Here is a 15,527-nt window from a genome sequence, read left to right on the forward strand (position 1 = left end):
CTGGACAGCTTGGTTTGGGATTTCAGTGACAAATCCTTTTTTAGCTGACAGCCATACTGTGTAATGGCATGAAGTGTGGAACATGACTTCTGTATTGGTCTGTAGGTTGTCATAAGGGAAAGAGTCATTCCTGATTCTCTACTGCAAAATTATTCCAGGAGAGAAACATTTACCTGGGATAAAGTCTCTCCCTCAGGATATGTTTCCACAGTGCCTAATATTCATGGGGCTGGTTCCACCCCTGCAAGGACCTCGTGAAGCAGCTCTTGCAATATAAACTGCAACCACCTTCAACAGGACTCAGTGCAGAATCTCTGTCTGTCACTTAGGTTAGCCAAGCATAAATTTAAATTATAGTCTGTTTTGCAGGAGTCTCATGTTCTTGGTTGTTTCCCAAAATGAATATTCAAGAGGAAAGAGTGGAAGTATCTCTGGAGTTGAGCATTCAGTATTGCACCTTCAGTTCCCAATTACACAGCAGCAAACTGCAACGCCAAAGTGGGAGCAGGGCTCTCCCGGCTAAAGCAGGGAAGGGACAGGTGGCTTAGTGAAACAGAGCACGAGATCCAGTCGCAGCACACGAGCTGGGGGCTGCTGTGCGGTGCCAGCCGTGTAAATCCTGTCCGTGCAGACCCCAGCCCGGGGAGGTGGGAGCTGCTGCCCGCCCGCCCTGTGTCTGCCCCGGCTGGGCAGCCGGAGGGGCTCGGCAGGGCAGAGCCAGCGCCGCGGCGAGGCAGCGATCCCCGCGGACGGGGAAAGATCGGGGACCAGCCGGGAGGCGGTGGGATGGGAGAGCGGAGAGAACGGGAGGGGAGGGAGCGGAGCTGCGGGAGGAGAAGGGGAGGGGACAGCCGGGAGCCGGGGTGGGGGGGCAGCGGAGATAATAAAGCCGGGCAGAAGGGGTAGAAGGGCGAGGGGAGCCGGGGAGAGCTGGGCGGGCGGGGATGGGGCCGGCAGCGTGAGCGGGCCGGCGGGCGGCCGTGCCCGGGGCGATGGAGCCCGGGCGGCGGCTGTGAGCGGGGCGGCACCATGGGCTGCGGCGGCAGCCGCGCCGACGCTATCGAGCCCCGCTACTACGAGAGCTGGACCCGGGAGACCGAGTCCACCTGGCTGACCAACACGGACTCGGAGAGCCCGCCGCAGGAGGGCAGCGCCGAGGGCCCCGGCCGGGAGCAGAGCGGCCCCCGCCCCGGTGAGTGCGGGAGAGGCGGGCGGCACCGCGGGAGGGAGCGGCTGCGACACACATCCTATGGGCCTCTAGACACATTGCATGGCCCCTACACCCTGTGTGTGCCCCTACACACCCTGTGTGTGCACCTACATACGCTGCATGAGCACTTAGACACACTGTGTGTGCCCCTAGACACACTGTATGTGCAACTACACATGCGGTGTGCGCTTACACACACTGTATGGGTCCCTACACACACTATACGTGCCCCTACACATACACACACTGCATGTGCACCTACACACACTGTATGTGCACCTACACACGCTGTGTGTGCCCCTACACCCGCTCGCTGTGTGTGCACGGGGAGTGTGCGCCGATCCTCTCGTTTTCCTGCTTCGGTATTCCGGGGCTTCGGCCCCCCTAAGAAATGCAGGCGGGCAAGGCTGCGGTGAAACCTCGGGGGCTCGGAGCGCTCGTCTGCCCTGAGCGGCCAGTCCCGCCGGGACCGGGCAGTGTCGGGACCGGGAAGCGCCGGGGGCGGCCCCCGGGACCGGGCAGTGTCGGGATCAGGCCGTGTCGGGAGCGGGCAGTGTCGGGACCGAGCCGTGTCGGGACCGGGCAGTGTCGGGACCGGGCAGTGTCGGGATCAGGCCGTGTCGGGACCGAGCCGTGTCGGGATCAGGCCGTGTCGGGGGCGGCCCCGGCGCGCTCCGGGCTCGGGGCTGCCAGCCCTGGCTCGGGCTCTGGAGCCCGATGACGGCGCTGCTCGGCTATAGGCGCCGTCAACTGCGGAACGATGTTATCAGGAGGAAAGAGAACTCGGTCCTTGGGGCTCTTGCTGTGGAGGACATGGCTTCTTCTTTTGCAAGACAAGTAATTTAGAAAATACCTTGAAATTAGGGAAGAGGCAGCTTTCTTCCCCACTACCTCTGATGCCTTCTGATATACACAGAAGGTTGACCAAAAGGTGGGCTGCACTAGAGCAGACCTGCAAGTTTGAGTTTCCCAGTTCTTGTCACTATGCTACGTCCCTAGTTGTGCACCTGAGGTGTTACAAAAGTGGCAGATATGGGAAAGGGATTGAGGAGCTCTGATCTGATGAGAAGTTTAAAATGTTTTAAGACTTATTGTGTATTGCAGCAGTATCTAGAAATCTCAACCTATGTCCAGAAATTAATTGTTCTGGATATTGTATAAATGGCTGCTGCCCAGAATAGGTTATAATTTCCATATAAACAGTAAATGCCTACAGGCAGGTTCAGATGGAAAGATGTGGCTTTACAGACTTCTGTAGAAAGCAACAAAACACCAGGAAGGAAGTGCAGAGTGAAAATTCACAAAGGTGGGCATCATAGGCCAGCTGGAAAAGAGACCACAACTCTGTGCTGATCAAAATGTGATAGGGAGAGAGAATTCTCAAAGGGTCTATGTTGTACTCCTAAAGGCTAAAGAAAAGACTCTGTAGTAGTCACATGGGAAATTATGAGAAATTTAAGGTGAATGGGTCTATGAAATATCATATAAGAAGACTAGATAAGGAATTTAAAGAGGTTCAAGATGATGCTGGTCAGTAAGTTCAAATGACAGGTAACAGTGTTGTCTCCACCAGTGAAAGCTTAATAGAGTATCACCTTTTTACCCACACTTAACATTATCTTAGCCATGTTTACTGTGAGTTGGTGCCTAAACATCATAAACAGAAGCTAAATAGTCCAAGATCTGACTCTGAATAGGAGGTAATAAAAAGGTAGAGCAGTAAATATTCTTCGTAGCAGCATGTGATAATTGACTTTGTTCAGAGACGAGAATACCAGAGATAAGGAGAACAATAGAGACTGATGAGGGCATGAAAAGCTTTACAAGAAAACCTTGCAGAAGAAATTAGAAGGAAAACGATGAGTAAAGGACAGAGTAGGATTTCAGGGCAAGATTCACTCTTGAACAGAGCTGTGGTGGCAGCAGTTTGAGGAACCTGAGGAACACACACTGCTCCCAATCAGTGCCTCAAAATTCATAAAGTACTTCATGGAGAGCTGTTGTAGGGTAAGGTTTGATGTGGGGAAGGAGTAGGGATAAGCAGAGGTACTCCAGGGACTAGAAACAGCACTTAAAGTGAATTTACAGATGAAAGGGAGAGGAAGGAGAATTGGAGGGGTAAAAGAGGTCAAGTATGGGTTTAAGACATGAAGAGGAAAACATGTCCTTATTTTGAGAACTGAAAACTAGCTAAGAGTGAGGGACAAAAAGGAGGAGTAAGGGACAGGACAAGAGCAGGATGGGAGAGATGGGGAAGTGGGAGATGACACTGACACAAGTCAAGGTAGGAAGGCACTGTAACTGGGACACAGAAAGGGAGGAGGCAGCCAGGGAAGGGGGCACCAGCCAAACGAGGATGGGGAAAGAGGATGAAGTTCTTCTTTGTGTTTTTAATTTGGAATAAATGGCTGGAAACCTGTGAAAAGAGAGAGATGTAGAGATAGGATGAAAGAAATATTTTGGGAAAAGACAAAAGCAGTAAGAGATTACAGTAATGGTCAACATCTCAGTTGTAGAAAAAAAGCCAGAACTGGACATCAAAATGTAAAGAGGAGTAAATCACTCAGGGATGAAAGAATGCTGTGTATACAATATCAGTGAGTGTATCAACAAGGAGTGGGCTAATAGCTATCATATGTTAATCTTTCATACCACCACAAATTTCATCATATGCTTCTCTTTTTTTCAGCCAGTACATTTAGCTTTCTGTGCCTACTCTCATTGGAACTATATGTATTTCTGTAGCCAAATGTTTGTACCTTTACCACAACATTTTCAAAGTTTAAATATAATTAAATTAAAAGGGAAGTATTGAGGTTTTAAAAATTTCTCATTTGCTTTTCTATTTTTTCAATTTCTATCGACCCCTTCTTAGACTATTTGTTAATTTCCCTACTTGACTTTTTTACATCCCTTTTTATAAAATGTATTGTATTCTCTCTGTTTTTTACAGGAAGACATTTAGGATAGTATTAGTTGGTATAACATACCTAAAATAAGGGAGATAGTGTTATGTTCATAAGAAGTAACTTAGGTCATGAGAAGTCACCAACAGACAAATATAGGTGGTTGTAACTTATATAGTAATGTATATTATGCAACTTAATAGTGTTGCAGTACACTGCTGAGGTTTTGGCAATGAGGAACAGGGCAAACAGACATGGATGAAGAGGAACAGAAAAGTAATAAATAACTTCATGAAGTACTGCAGGTGCTGGAATTGAAAGGTGTTTTCTGGGAGGTAAGTACGTACTGTTCACAGGGTGAATGGCTTCTGTGAGGGAGAAAAAAGGAAAGAATCACAGTGAACCCTTACAATAAAGCAATTTCTTGGAAGAACATCCATTGCTGTGTGAGCAAAGAACTTTTCACAGGACTGAGCTACTGCATAGGCTACAGCTGGGGGAAATAATAGACTGCATTTCTGCTTAGTAACCGTTCCTTGATCCTTGCAGCTCCTTGCACAAATTGCTTTCTTTTTAGAGGGTCTGATTCAACTAAGTGGAAATGTTAGCAAAGTAATGACTTTCAGAGGAAGTAATAATCTGATGAGTCTCCAGGGCAAACACCACAGGTTACATGCAAACCATGGGAAAAAGTTGAATTCGCAAAGAGCACACAAAAATTGTCAAGTATTCTGGAACATGTTTGCACAACCTGTTATATTATGTTGGGATAACTTGCTGAAATGTATATGTATATGTATATGAATATGTATATGAATATGTATATGTATATTCTAGAAATTTAAGATGTACAATTTACTAGTAGAAACCTGGACTCTAAAAGTACTCTATAAACACATTCAATATCAACTCCAACAAAAATTTAAATTTTGCTTGTTTTAAAGGAGGTTTAAAGCCATCTTATTGCCTCTTCTTTCTATTTTCACTGACTAAGTCAGCTGCTGTATCCAATTATTTTTTCTTTATTATACCTGAAAGTGCCTCAGAGTGGATATGGCACATTGTCTTGTGGTCAGAGAGACTTTACAATCAATTTACCACATGGGCTGCAAGTGTCTTCGGACAGGATCTTTTCTTACTGTTTTCCCCCAGCAACCAGTACAGTAAGACCCCAGTCTTTAACAGGGATTGTTTCTGTAATGCAAATAAAAGTAATTAATTTTTAAATGTTGTTGCAACCAAGTAAAAAATAATTCTCTTCTATCAGAATGGAAAAGTTGAATATTGATTGCCTCAGGACTGACATTCATTTTCCTCAACTAATAAAATATTTGTTGATTTTTTATCATTTTGTGACCCACAGTATCAGCTAAAAAAATTTGCTTTTTATTCTTTGAACTTAGCACTTTTTCCTTAGTGAAGTCATTTTTCCCCTGAAGCATATTACAGAAAACATTATCCATATTCCACACAGACTCACGTGATGTACTCAGAAGGAAAACTTGCTCATGGCATCAGCAAACATAACTGCAGTAAGTGGTCTGCCAGGAATGATACCTGCAATTTAGGATCAGTGAAGACATTTGCAGAATAGCTCTGAAATGGGAGGGCAATCAAGCCCTTTGTAAAATAAATAGAGAAAATCAGAGGAATACAGGAGAAATTTTATCACTGTCTGACAACCCGGCTGGCTAACAGTTTCTCTTGCCTAATTGCCCTAATGTGCTTGTGTGTTTGTGAATGATCCTTGTTCTGCTCTCAGGCTAAATGCCTGGCTCCTGCTGCTGCTCCAGTGTTTTCAGTGCTCAAACTCTGGGATGTTTTATAGACCAGGCTCATGGTGTAAGCTAGGCTTTGGTTGAGACTCAGCATGCAGAATGTGGCATTGCAGAAGTGACCTTCTGCAGAGAAGTTTTGGACAGGCAGCTGTGCCTGGTTCTGGACGGGCAGCTGTGCCTGGTTTTGGACGGGCAGCTGTGCATGGTTTTGGACAGGCAGCTGTGCCTGGTTTTGGACGGGCAGCTGTGCATGGTTTTGGACAGGCAGCTGTGCCTGGTTTTGGACGGGCAGCTGTGCATGGTTTTGGACAGGCAGCTGTGCCTGGTTTTGGACGGGCAGCTGTGCATGGTTTTGGACAGGCAGCTGTGCCTGGTTTTGGACGGGCAGCTGTGCATGGTTTTGGACAGTCAGCTGTGCCTGGTTTTGGACAGTCAGCTGTGCCTGGTTTTGGACAGGCAGCTGTGCATGGTTTTGGACAGCCAGCTGTGCATGGTTTTGCCTGGTTTTGGACGGGCAGCTGTGCCTGGTTTTGGACAGGCAGCTGTGCCTCGTTTTGGACAGGCAGCTGTGCCTGGTTTTGGACGGGCAGCTGTGCATGGTTTTGGACAGCCAGCTGTGCCTGGTTTTGGACAGCCAGCTGTGCCTGGTTTTGGACGGGCAGCTGTGCCTGGTTTTGGACAGCCAGCTGTGCATGGTTTTGGACGGGCAGCTGTGCCTGGTTTTGGACGGGCAGCTGTGCCTGGTTTTGGACAGGCAGCTGTGCCTGGTTTTGGACGGGCAGCTGTGCCTGGTTTTGGACGGGCAGCTGTGCCTGGTTTTGGACAGGCAGCTGTGCCTGGTTTTGGACGGGCAGCTGTGCCTGGTTTGCAGCAGAGCAGTGCCGGGGCTGGGATGTGCGAGCCCCAGTTGCCGTGACAACAGGCGGTGCTGGCTCGGACCGCGCTGCGTCACCCGCGCCCTCCTCTCCAGGTGTGCACAAAGTCAAGGGCTTAAGGGAATAAATGTGCAAGCACCAGGTTGGGAATTAAGAACCCTGTGCAGCAGAGTGTTTTTTGTGGATTAGACTGCAGAAAAATATTTAATAAACCATCTGGTTTAGGTCAAGAGGTAAAGAGAGATCAGTGTGTTACATGGGTATATCAGGATGTCTTTGTGTTCTTATGCCTGTATGTTCTTTTATTAATGGGCTGTTTTAAAATCTGGTATGTTTAATAAACAGCTACAATAGTTATTCTGATGTGATATTTTCAGGAGCTAGCCTTATTGCAGTTCAGAATTACAGAAAAAGTGAATAAATGCTGCTCTTCCTGGACTGTAGGCATATTGCAGAAATTCCCTTTCCATCTTAGCCCAGACCTTGGGTACAATAGTGTACTGTGTTTGGCAATGTTTTGTAGTGAGAGCAGGCTACAGGGTTGGTTTCTGTGAGAAGCTGCTAGAAGCTTTCCCCACATCCCATGGAACCTGCAGAAGAGCAGCTGGAGAGAGGAGTGAGAATACGTGAGAGCAGTACCTTTAACATTTCCCATTCAACACGTTGTTGTGGGTTGACCTGGGCCAGATGTCAGGCACCCACCAAAACACTCAGTCACTCCCCTCCACAGCTGGGCAGAGGAGAGAAAAGTTAATGAAGGGTTCATGGGTTGAGATAAGAATGGGGACAGAAATCATTCATTAAATACTGCCACTGGCAAAGCAGTCTTAATTTAATGATATGAGGAGAATTTACTGCACTAAAAAAATCAGACCAGGGTAATGAGAAGTAAAATAAGCCCTTAAAAACACCTTCTACCCAGCTCTACCTCTTCCCCCAGTGGCTCAAGGAGGCAAGGAATGGGGGCTGTGGTCAGTTCATCACCCAAGGCTTCTCCTGCTGCTCAGGGAGAGGAGTCCTTCCCCTGCTGCACCGTGGGGTCCCTGTCACAGGAGACAGCTCTCCATGAACTTCTCCAATGTGAGTCCATTGCACAACAATGCAACAGCTCTCTGTGAACTGCAGCAGTGTGAGTCCATCTCACAAGAAACTGAACTGCAGCAGTGTGAGTCCATCTCACAAGAAACTGCAACATGAGTCCATCCCATGGGCAACAGTCTTCCCAAAACTTCCCATTTCTAATTGACCCGGTGCCACGTCCATCCTCAGAGCCATCAGGCATTGGCTCTGCCAGATGTGGAGGAAGCTTCCAGCAGCTTCTCAGAGAAGCCACCTCTGTGGCCTCCCTGCTACCAAAACCCAGGCCATGCAAACCCAGTACATCACACACTTGGGGTTTGCTCAGCATAGAAGCAGATCAAGGATTACAGTATTGGCCTAAATCAGTATTTATTGCACCACAATTATTGAAATTATTAGAAAAAATCAGACTCAGATGATAAATACAACTTTTTGTAATGACCCTAGCTATTAATTCTTCCATTTTCACATTTTTACATTTTCACCTTTGCTGCCATTTGGTAGTGCAATACTGCTTTAATTTCACATTTTTGTTAAAAAATGGCACTGATACTTATTTGGCCCATCATATCTTGCTAAGCAATCTACTCCACCACCTCTGGAAGTATTTTTAAATTAATTGGTTTTTTTAATAAATATCCACTGCCATAAATAAAAGGATGCATCCATAGATAGCAGAACTTAAATGTCAAAGATAATTGAAAGATGAGAAGTTTTCTTCTATTATGACCCTTCAGCTTGCTATTCTGTGAGATGTATCAGACCCAACTGCTGGAAAAACGTCAGTCTTGTTTGAGAGTAGGTGGTTCAGATACTGCATGAAGCCACCTGGCTGGTCCTCATGTTTCAGGTGGGAGCAGCCACCTCTCACCCCTGTGACAGGAAGGGAGGGCAGGGGCTGGACAGGATCTCCAGATGTTTCCTCCTTCCCCAGCAGCCTCTTCATTGCACTTTGTGCCTCTGGGATTTTCTCAAAACACTGCAAAAGTTGTAACATCAGCCAACCCAAACCGTGATAATCTCCACAAAACCTCTCAGGCTTTGATCAGTATCCATTCTGTTAGTGGCCAACAAGCTTGATATAAACCCTTCCTACAGTCTAAAGCAGACCTGCTGGGATTGCTCATCCACAGTTTACTCCAGTATAATAACTTACCAAGTGATAAAGTAAATTTGCTAAAAAATTCATGTACTTGAATTACATGAAAGGCTTTCCCAGCTGCCACAGTACCAGAAGGCAGAAAGGCAGTTGAGCATCAATAGAGCTGATTTACAGGAGAGATGAATTGGAACCATCTTTCCAAATGATTTCCCTGTGGAAAAAAACCCCTCTTTTTTGCAGTATTGAAATCTTTAAAGGCAAAAATATTCTTAGTTAGTGAGAGCCAAAGATCTGTCATTAGCTAAAAGAAGAGGTTTTACTCTGGTTTTTTGCAGCAGGTGGTGGGGAGGAGGGATGGTGGGAGGGGGAGAATGTCTGAAAGAGTTTGAGCAAGAAAGCTGAGTGGTGGTTTTGTCAATGGCAGATCCTGCCTGCAAGATGGTGAGAAGAAAATTTCTCTGCAAAATCACTCTTCTTGTGGAAATAGCACTCTTTCCCCCATCCCAGCCTTTATATCATGATTCAGGACATTTCAAATTTGTTTTTCTTTTCCTTGGGAATGCATTTACACTTTCCAGACAGTTCTAAACCTGCACTTTCCAGTTTGGTAATGTAGAATTCACAGCAAGCAGTTAAAAATTGAATTAGTTTTAAGCAAAGACTCATGCCAATCTCAAAGCTGAAGTGCAAAGTGTTGCACACAGGAAACACAGTTCAGAGTGCATTTACCTTGTTGCTTAAAATTAAAATTTCCAAAATTTCCACATTAAGCACATATTGCAGTAAGTCATCATTGAATTTACAGAAATCTCTGTCCTTTTTTTAATTGTAGTCAGCTCTAGAAGTATATATTTTCATAGAAACAGAACTGATATTGCTAGTTCCAACTTTTTTGCACTCAGATGTTCCTGAAGTTTAAAGCAGATTGCAGTTAAAAGAAATCTGGGACTGAAAGTTGGGTTTTATCTTTAATCAAACCTGTAATAGTTAAAACACAGGAACAGAATGGTCAAAGCCAGCAGTTTATTGTAAGGCTTTCTCTTTGATCTGCACTAAGCAGCCTCTTTTTACTGGATTACAGGACCAGGTCTCTCTGGCTGTGTGGTGAGTGCACACATTTTTCAGCAGGTGTCTCACATGAAACAAGTGGCTTTGTCCTTTGCTCTGTGCAAAGAAATAATGCAGCAAGGCAATTTTATCTTCTGATTAATACATTAGAAAACAAAATACCAGTCTGCTTCCCTAGACTGTCACAATGCCTCTTCTGCTCTGTTTAGGAAAAATACAGGCTGAAAGTAAGTCAAAGAGGTAGATGAAGGAGTCAGGCAGGACTTTGCATTTTCAGGTTTTCCTAAATTCACTGAGCCCCTCTGCATTGCTTAGCTGAGCCTAACATTTTAAGCAGCTGATTAAAACAAAGCAATGTTGAGCCTTGTTCCTCCTAAAAGATGAGACATTTAGGTTACATGGTTCAGATACATACTAGTTACTGAAGAGAAAAAAAACAGCCCTTTCTTTATTGGCTGCCTGAAATATTTTGATTGCAGATTTTTTTACCAGTTTCCTAGCAGTGTATATGGTTGTGTTTCTGTCTTGGTACATTTTGTCTGGATATTGTCCTCATGTTGCAATTTTCATTTTTGTAAACTGTTAGCCTTCCCCAAGTGGGCGATCAGAATTGTTTCAAGCACTTGCAGTCCTAAAAGCATGAATATCTGACATTTGCACAATGCTGGTGCCTGAGTGCTTTCTGAGTGTTTACACTGTGTGTGGAGAAGAGGGAGAAAATACAATGGATTTATTTAGAAGATGGTTGATGGCTGATGGCATAAAGTTTTCAGGTAGTTACTGCTTTCATTTTAGGGTGAACACTAAATGTGAGTGATGACTTTTTCACATGCATACAGATACCTTAAAGCCAAAGCACTTCATGATCACAGTCACACTGTGAACCAGTTAAGTCAGCAGAACCTTTCTGTATGTTCATGGACTGTGAGCTGGGAATGCCATGCAGCCCACTAGACTTCCCTAAGTTAATTCCCACAAGAGCATAGCTTTGGGACATTGAGACTGAATTTGCAGCTTTCCAGTGGCTGACATTTTGCCTAAGCCTTTGTAAATTATCCCAGTAGTCAATCACTTGTAAAATAACTGTGCAGTGTACTACTTGGAATGTTTAACTTCAAGTCCAGATGTTGAACCTTGGTAGGCAAAACTGAAGAACCATTTCAGCTCACATTTCATGTAACTTTAAATGCTTTTCATGAGGATTTATATTTAGTCTGCCTAAATATCTTTGCTGCTTCTCAGTGTGATTAATTGAAATGATGCATTTTGCTCATCTTAAAATTCCATGTGTGATTAGCTAGGTAATATGAATGATAGTAATGCTTTCCATGTCTTTGTTGGAAATTAGTCTAGATCATAATGAGAGATGTTTTATCACCACATCCCAAAGAGGAAAGCAAGCCCAGGTTAAGGGAGGGGAAGGAGCATGTGAACACCTACAGCTGTAAGCCACTGGTGAGAACAGGGTGGTGCTGCTGTGGGAAGGGTGGCTGAGAGCTGCCTGCTGCTTGTTTTCCATCTCACACAGTGCTCTCCTCTAAGGAGAACTTCCTTGGCATTTTAAGGATGGGTTTAGACAGGAGCTGAGCCAAAAGCCAGCACTTTTGGAAAACAGGCTGATTTGCCATAATTTGCACCCATGATATAAGGAACTGTGTATGGAGTGTATACATTTTAACATGTATTTTTCATGGGCTTTACTGAAGCACAGCCAGTGTATTTGCATGTGGAAAAGCAAATACCCCCACCCTCTGTCCTTCTAAAATCCAGTGCTATGAAAAGCACTTCAGAACTTTGCTATTTGTGTGTTAGTTTTTCAGCTTGGAGGAAGGAGTGATCTGTTTCTGGCACATCGTATGGCTCTGTTTAGTTGCTTAATCCACTCTGTGTCATTATTTTCCCAGGCAAAAGATGTACTCAGCTGTCAAAGTCTGCTGAAATTTTGCTGGTGCTTATTCCAAAATAGAGTGAAAATTTGGTTTTTATATGTTGTTCCAGTTACCAAAATGTGTACCTTTATGCATTAAACTCTGTTGTCTTTCTGACATTAAGTTCTTACGTAGCACCATGATTACAATTCTCTCAAGTTTACCTTTTGTATCTTCCCTTGATGATCAGGCTAATTCCCTTTAATTCATCTTCTGGAGTCTATTTGCCATGTAGAACTCTTTGTCTGGAGCTTTGAAATGATCACATTTGTTAGAGAGTGTTGCAACATGATTTTCCTGTTCAGAATAAATATAAATTTTATATTCACCTTTATTTCACAGACATAGTTGCAACACTGTTAAATTTGTTTACAAGACAGTTATACTGTGATTCTGTATCACAATTTGAAATTGAAATATACCAATATGCAAAGGTTTAGCATCTGCATGTACTTGTGAAGTTAGGCCATGCAAGTGATACGAAGGTTTGAGAGTTAGTTTGTGCTTTAGGATGAGCTCTCTTCAACTAAGCATCCTCCTGTGAGTAAGGAGGAAGGCACAGAGCTCCCAGCTGCCTCCCCACTCCAGTGCTGTGCCTGGGCATGGCTCAGCCCTGCCTGCCTGGAGACAGCTTTGGAGACACCTCCAAAATGTGTGGAAAGTGCTAATGTGCTTGCTGTATTTTGCTTTGCTGTCTAAAATTCATGTCACATTAGAGTTCAGATAAACCAATTCTGGGAAACAAATTTATTGTATTATTGTATTTGCTGATACAAAACATTGCTTCTGATAATATTTTCCTGCTGCAGCAGGTCACACCCCTGTAAATCTGGATCATTCATCCTAGCTCACAAACCCACTCTCTGCTATGCCTGAAAGTTTCTAAATTGCTTCTTGTTAGGTAAAAGAGCTATTGCATATTTCCTGAGCATCTGGCCTCATCCCTAAGGCTACTGCTTTGGAGGAAATGACTTAAACCTGACTTTTGTCACAGCCTCCACTCCATTTTTAATTGGATCCTTGCTATGTCTTGTTTTTGCAGCAGAAGTGTGCACCAGCCCTCAGGCCTGCAGATAAGTGGCTTTCCCCAAAATATAGAGTTTCAAATCAGGAAAATAGGCAGAGAAAACAGATGTTTCTGTGCTTTCTGTACTTATTATCACTCTGTAGCAATAAGTGCAAGAAACTTGCAAACACATTTCCCCTGGCAGCACCTGTATGTGGTGATAACATTTTTCATTTGTCCCCTTTGAGCTTTCTCAGAGCCCATCTTTACAGTGCAGCATCTTTTTAGGCAGGCATTTTCTAAACCAGCATCTGATGCATTATGCATGAGATAACAGCCAGCCCTGGTAAATAAAAAAGGATGTTGCTGAATTAGAAAATTGAACCCTGCTGGTTTGCTCATAGTCAGTTTCAAGGGTAAAAATCTATCTAATAACAGTTCCCTGCTTTAAACAAATGCATGCTTGTTATTCCATGACAGAACTGAGAGCACAGGCTCTCACTGGGTCAGATCTAGAGTAATTTGGGTCAGAATTCATGTCCTGTGCTGGTCACTACCTGTTACTTTAAAACAGAATGAGAGAATACTGTGGCAAACACACATGGAATAATTTTCTCCACAAATAGTTGATTCTTTTGGCTAAGATTAACTTTGTCTCCTTACTACAAGGCTTCATGCCCTGCCCAAACCTCTTGACAGCATTAGCTACTGCAGCATTGCTGATTTTCTCATTCACAGACATTTTCAGGCCATCTTGAACCTTACTAAGATTTATTCTTTTGATGAAGTCTGTGCAGGAGATCCAGGCAGACCTACCTATGTGTTATCTGTGGTTTGAGAAGTTTCCTGTGGTTCTGATATCTAAGAACTACAAAATTCTAGATCTAGAATTTTGATCTAGAATTTAGATCTAGATTCTAGATCTAGATCCCCCCTAGATCTCTTCCCTCTCTCTGTGCCAGTGTCAATCCATGACACTACTTTGCTTTTTAGACCAGTTTTACTCTCACAAACTGAATTTCTTATGTGATTTCCCCCTTTTCATATCATCTTTATACAAAGATGATGCAAAAATATTCATTAAAAAATCTGGTTAGAAAGAGTTAAGAGTAAAAATTTCTTTTCCTCTTTATAAGGTATTGTCACTAAGAATAATTTGAATTCTTAGGTGTAACCAGGCTGTATGAAGAACGAGAGCAGCATGTATGCAATATTTGTCCTTGGTTTTGTTATCATTAGTGTTGTCATTATAATAAAAGAAACCAGGGAAAAAAAGAAATATGAGTCTAATGTCTTAAATTTTTTTTCTGTATTTTACATTTTCACTGACTTCTCTGTGATGAACATGCTATTTACTAAAATGATTCTTTTCTAAGCATTCTTAGACAGCTCCCTCCCCGTGTAAATGTGTGTGGGGAGGTTTAGAGGTACATGATTTAAGCATTTTGAATGGACATACACTTCCAAGACTGTGAGCAATTTTTTCTGACTGCAATTTTAAATATCTATATCCTACATTACAAAATTGGGATGATGCTGCCTGACAATTTATGAAAGCACACTGAAAATTTAAGAATTACTGTGTTAGTTTTGTTTTATTGGAGAGCACACCAGCCTAAGCTGCTTTCAGCTGTTGTTGTGATTCCTGTGCTACCTCCCAAGTTGTGCCAGTCTGCGTCACTGGGGGAAGAATAAAGTGTAGGATTGATTTCAGTCTAAAATAACCCTTTTTTATCCCTGATGCTGTTGAAAAAAGCATTTGTCAAACTCCAGCCTGAAGGATTCCTATTGGCCTGGTAAGAAAGGCAAGACTTAGTGTGCCTGTGCAGCCCAGCAAGTGAAGAGGAAGGTGGTAGTACCATTGCCATGGGAGGACAAGTTCTTTTAGGCACACTGTGCTGGAAAGGTGGACTTGGATTTGTGAGCAGTGGGGCTGCTGCAGGGGGTTCTCCCTGTGGCCACTGGGAGTGAACTTGTGTGTGCTCCTCACAAATAAACCTGATTGCATGCAGTGAAGTACCTGCCACTTGTCAACATTCCTCCAAGCCCCAAACAGCCATTCCAGGGGGAACGTTCACCATCACATTAATGGCATTGAATAATCACCCAGAAGCCCAGGTTTTGGGAATGGAGCCTTGAGAATATTGTAGCCTTGCCAGTTCATTTGAAAGTAAAATATGTGTATTTGACAGAGCTCTGAGATGAGATCTGCTGTTCCCCCTGCCCCAAAGAGGCCCACAGACTTTTGGCAGGGGTGCCATGAAAGAGGAGATGAGAATGAAAACAGCATTACTGAATCCATTCATTTAAATGGGTACAGGGATTTAACAACACTGATGTAAACTGAGGCTCTGCCATGAAAGACCAAGGAGATTACTTACCAAACCCCTGCTGTGAGGATGGCATGAATATCTCAACAGTTTGGTTGTTTTAAACCACACTGAGGCAAGACCCTTTGTACTGCCACCCTGCTGGCTTGTAATTTCCAGATAGGTACATAAGGGAGTTAACTCTTGGCTTTTGTGTACTGTGGCAAATCCTAAATAGCAATGCAAAAATATTTGCTATTTTAAA

General features: G+C 43.9%; 1 protein-coding gene across 3 annotated transcripts in view; it reads left to right on the plus strand.

The window, feature by feature from the left end:
• The first annotated feature begins 902 nt into the window (after nt 1-902).
• The window catches only part of BAALC (BAALC binder of MAP3K1 and KLF4), a 30,708-nt gene continuing 16,083 nt past the window's right edge, over nt 903-15,527 (plus strand). For all 3 annotated transcript variants that reach the window (XM_079302985.1, XM_079302984.1, XM_079302983.1), the window contains exon 1: nt 903-1,192. In XM_079302985.1, the coding sequence (XP_079159111.1) occupies nt 1,030-1,192 (163 nt within the window). In that variant the 5' untranslated portion in view covers nt 903-1,029. The remainder of the gene's footprint in view (nt 1,193-15,527) is intronic.

Source organism: Erithacus rubecula, assembly GCF_903797595.1.
Source record: "Erithacus rubecula genome assembly, chromosome: 3".
In the NCBI taxonomy this organism is placed as follows: Eukaryota; Metazoa; Chordata; class Aves; order Passeriformes; family Muscicapidae; genus Erithacus; species Erithacus rubecula.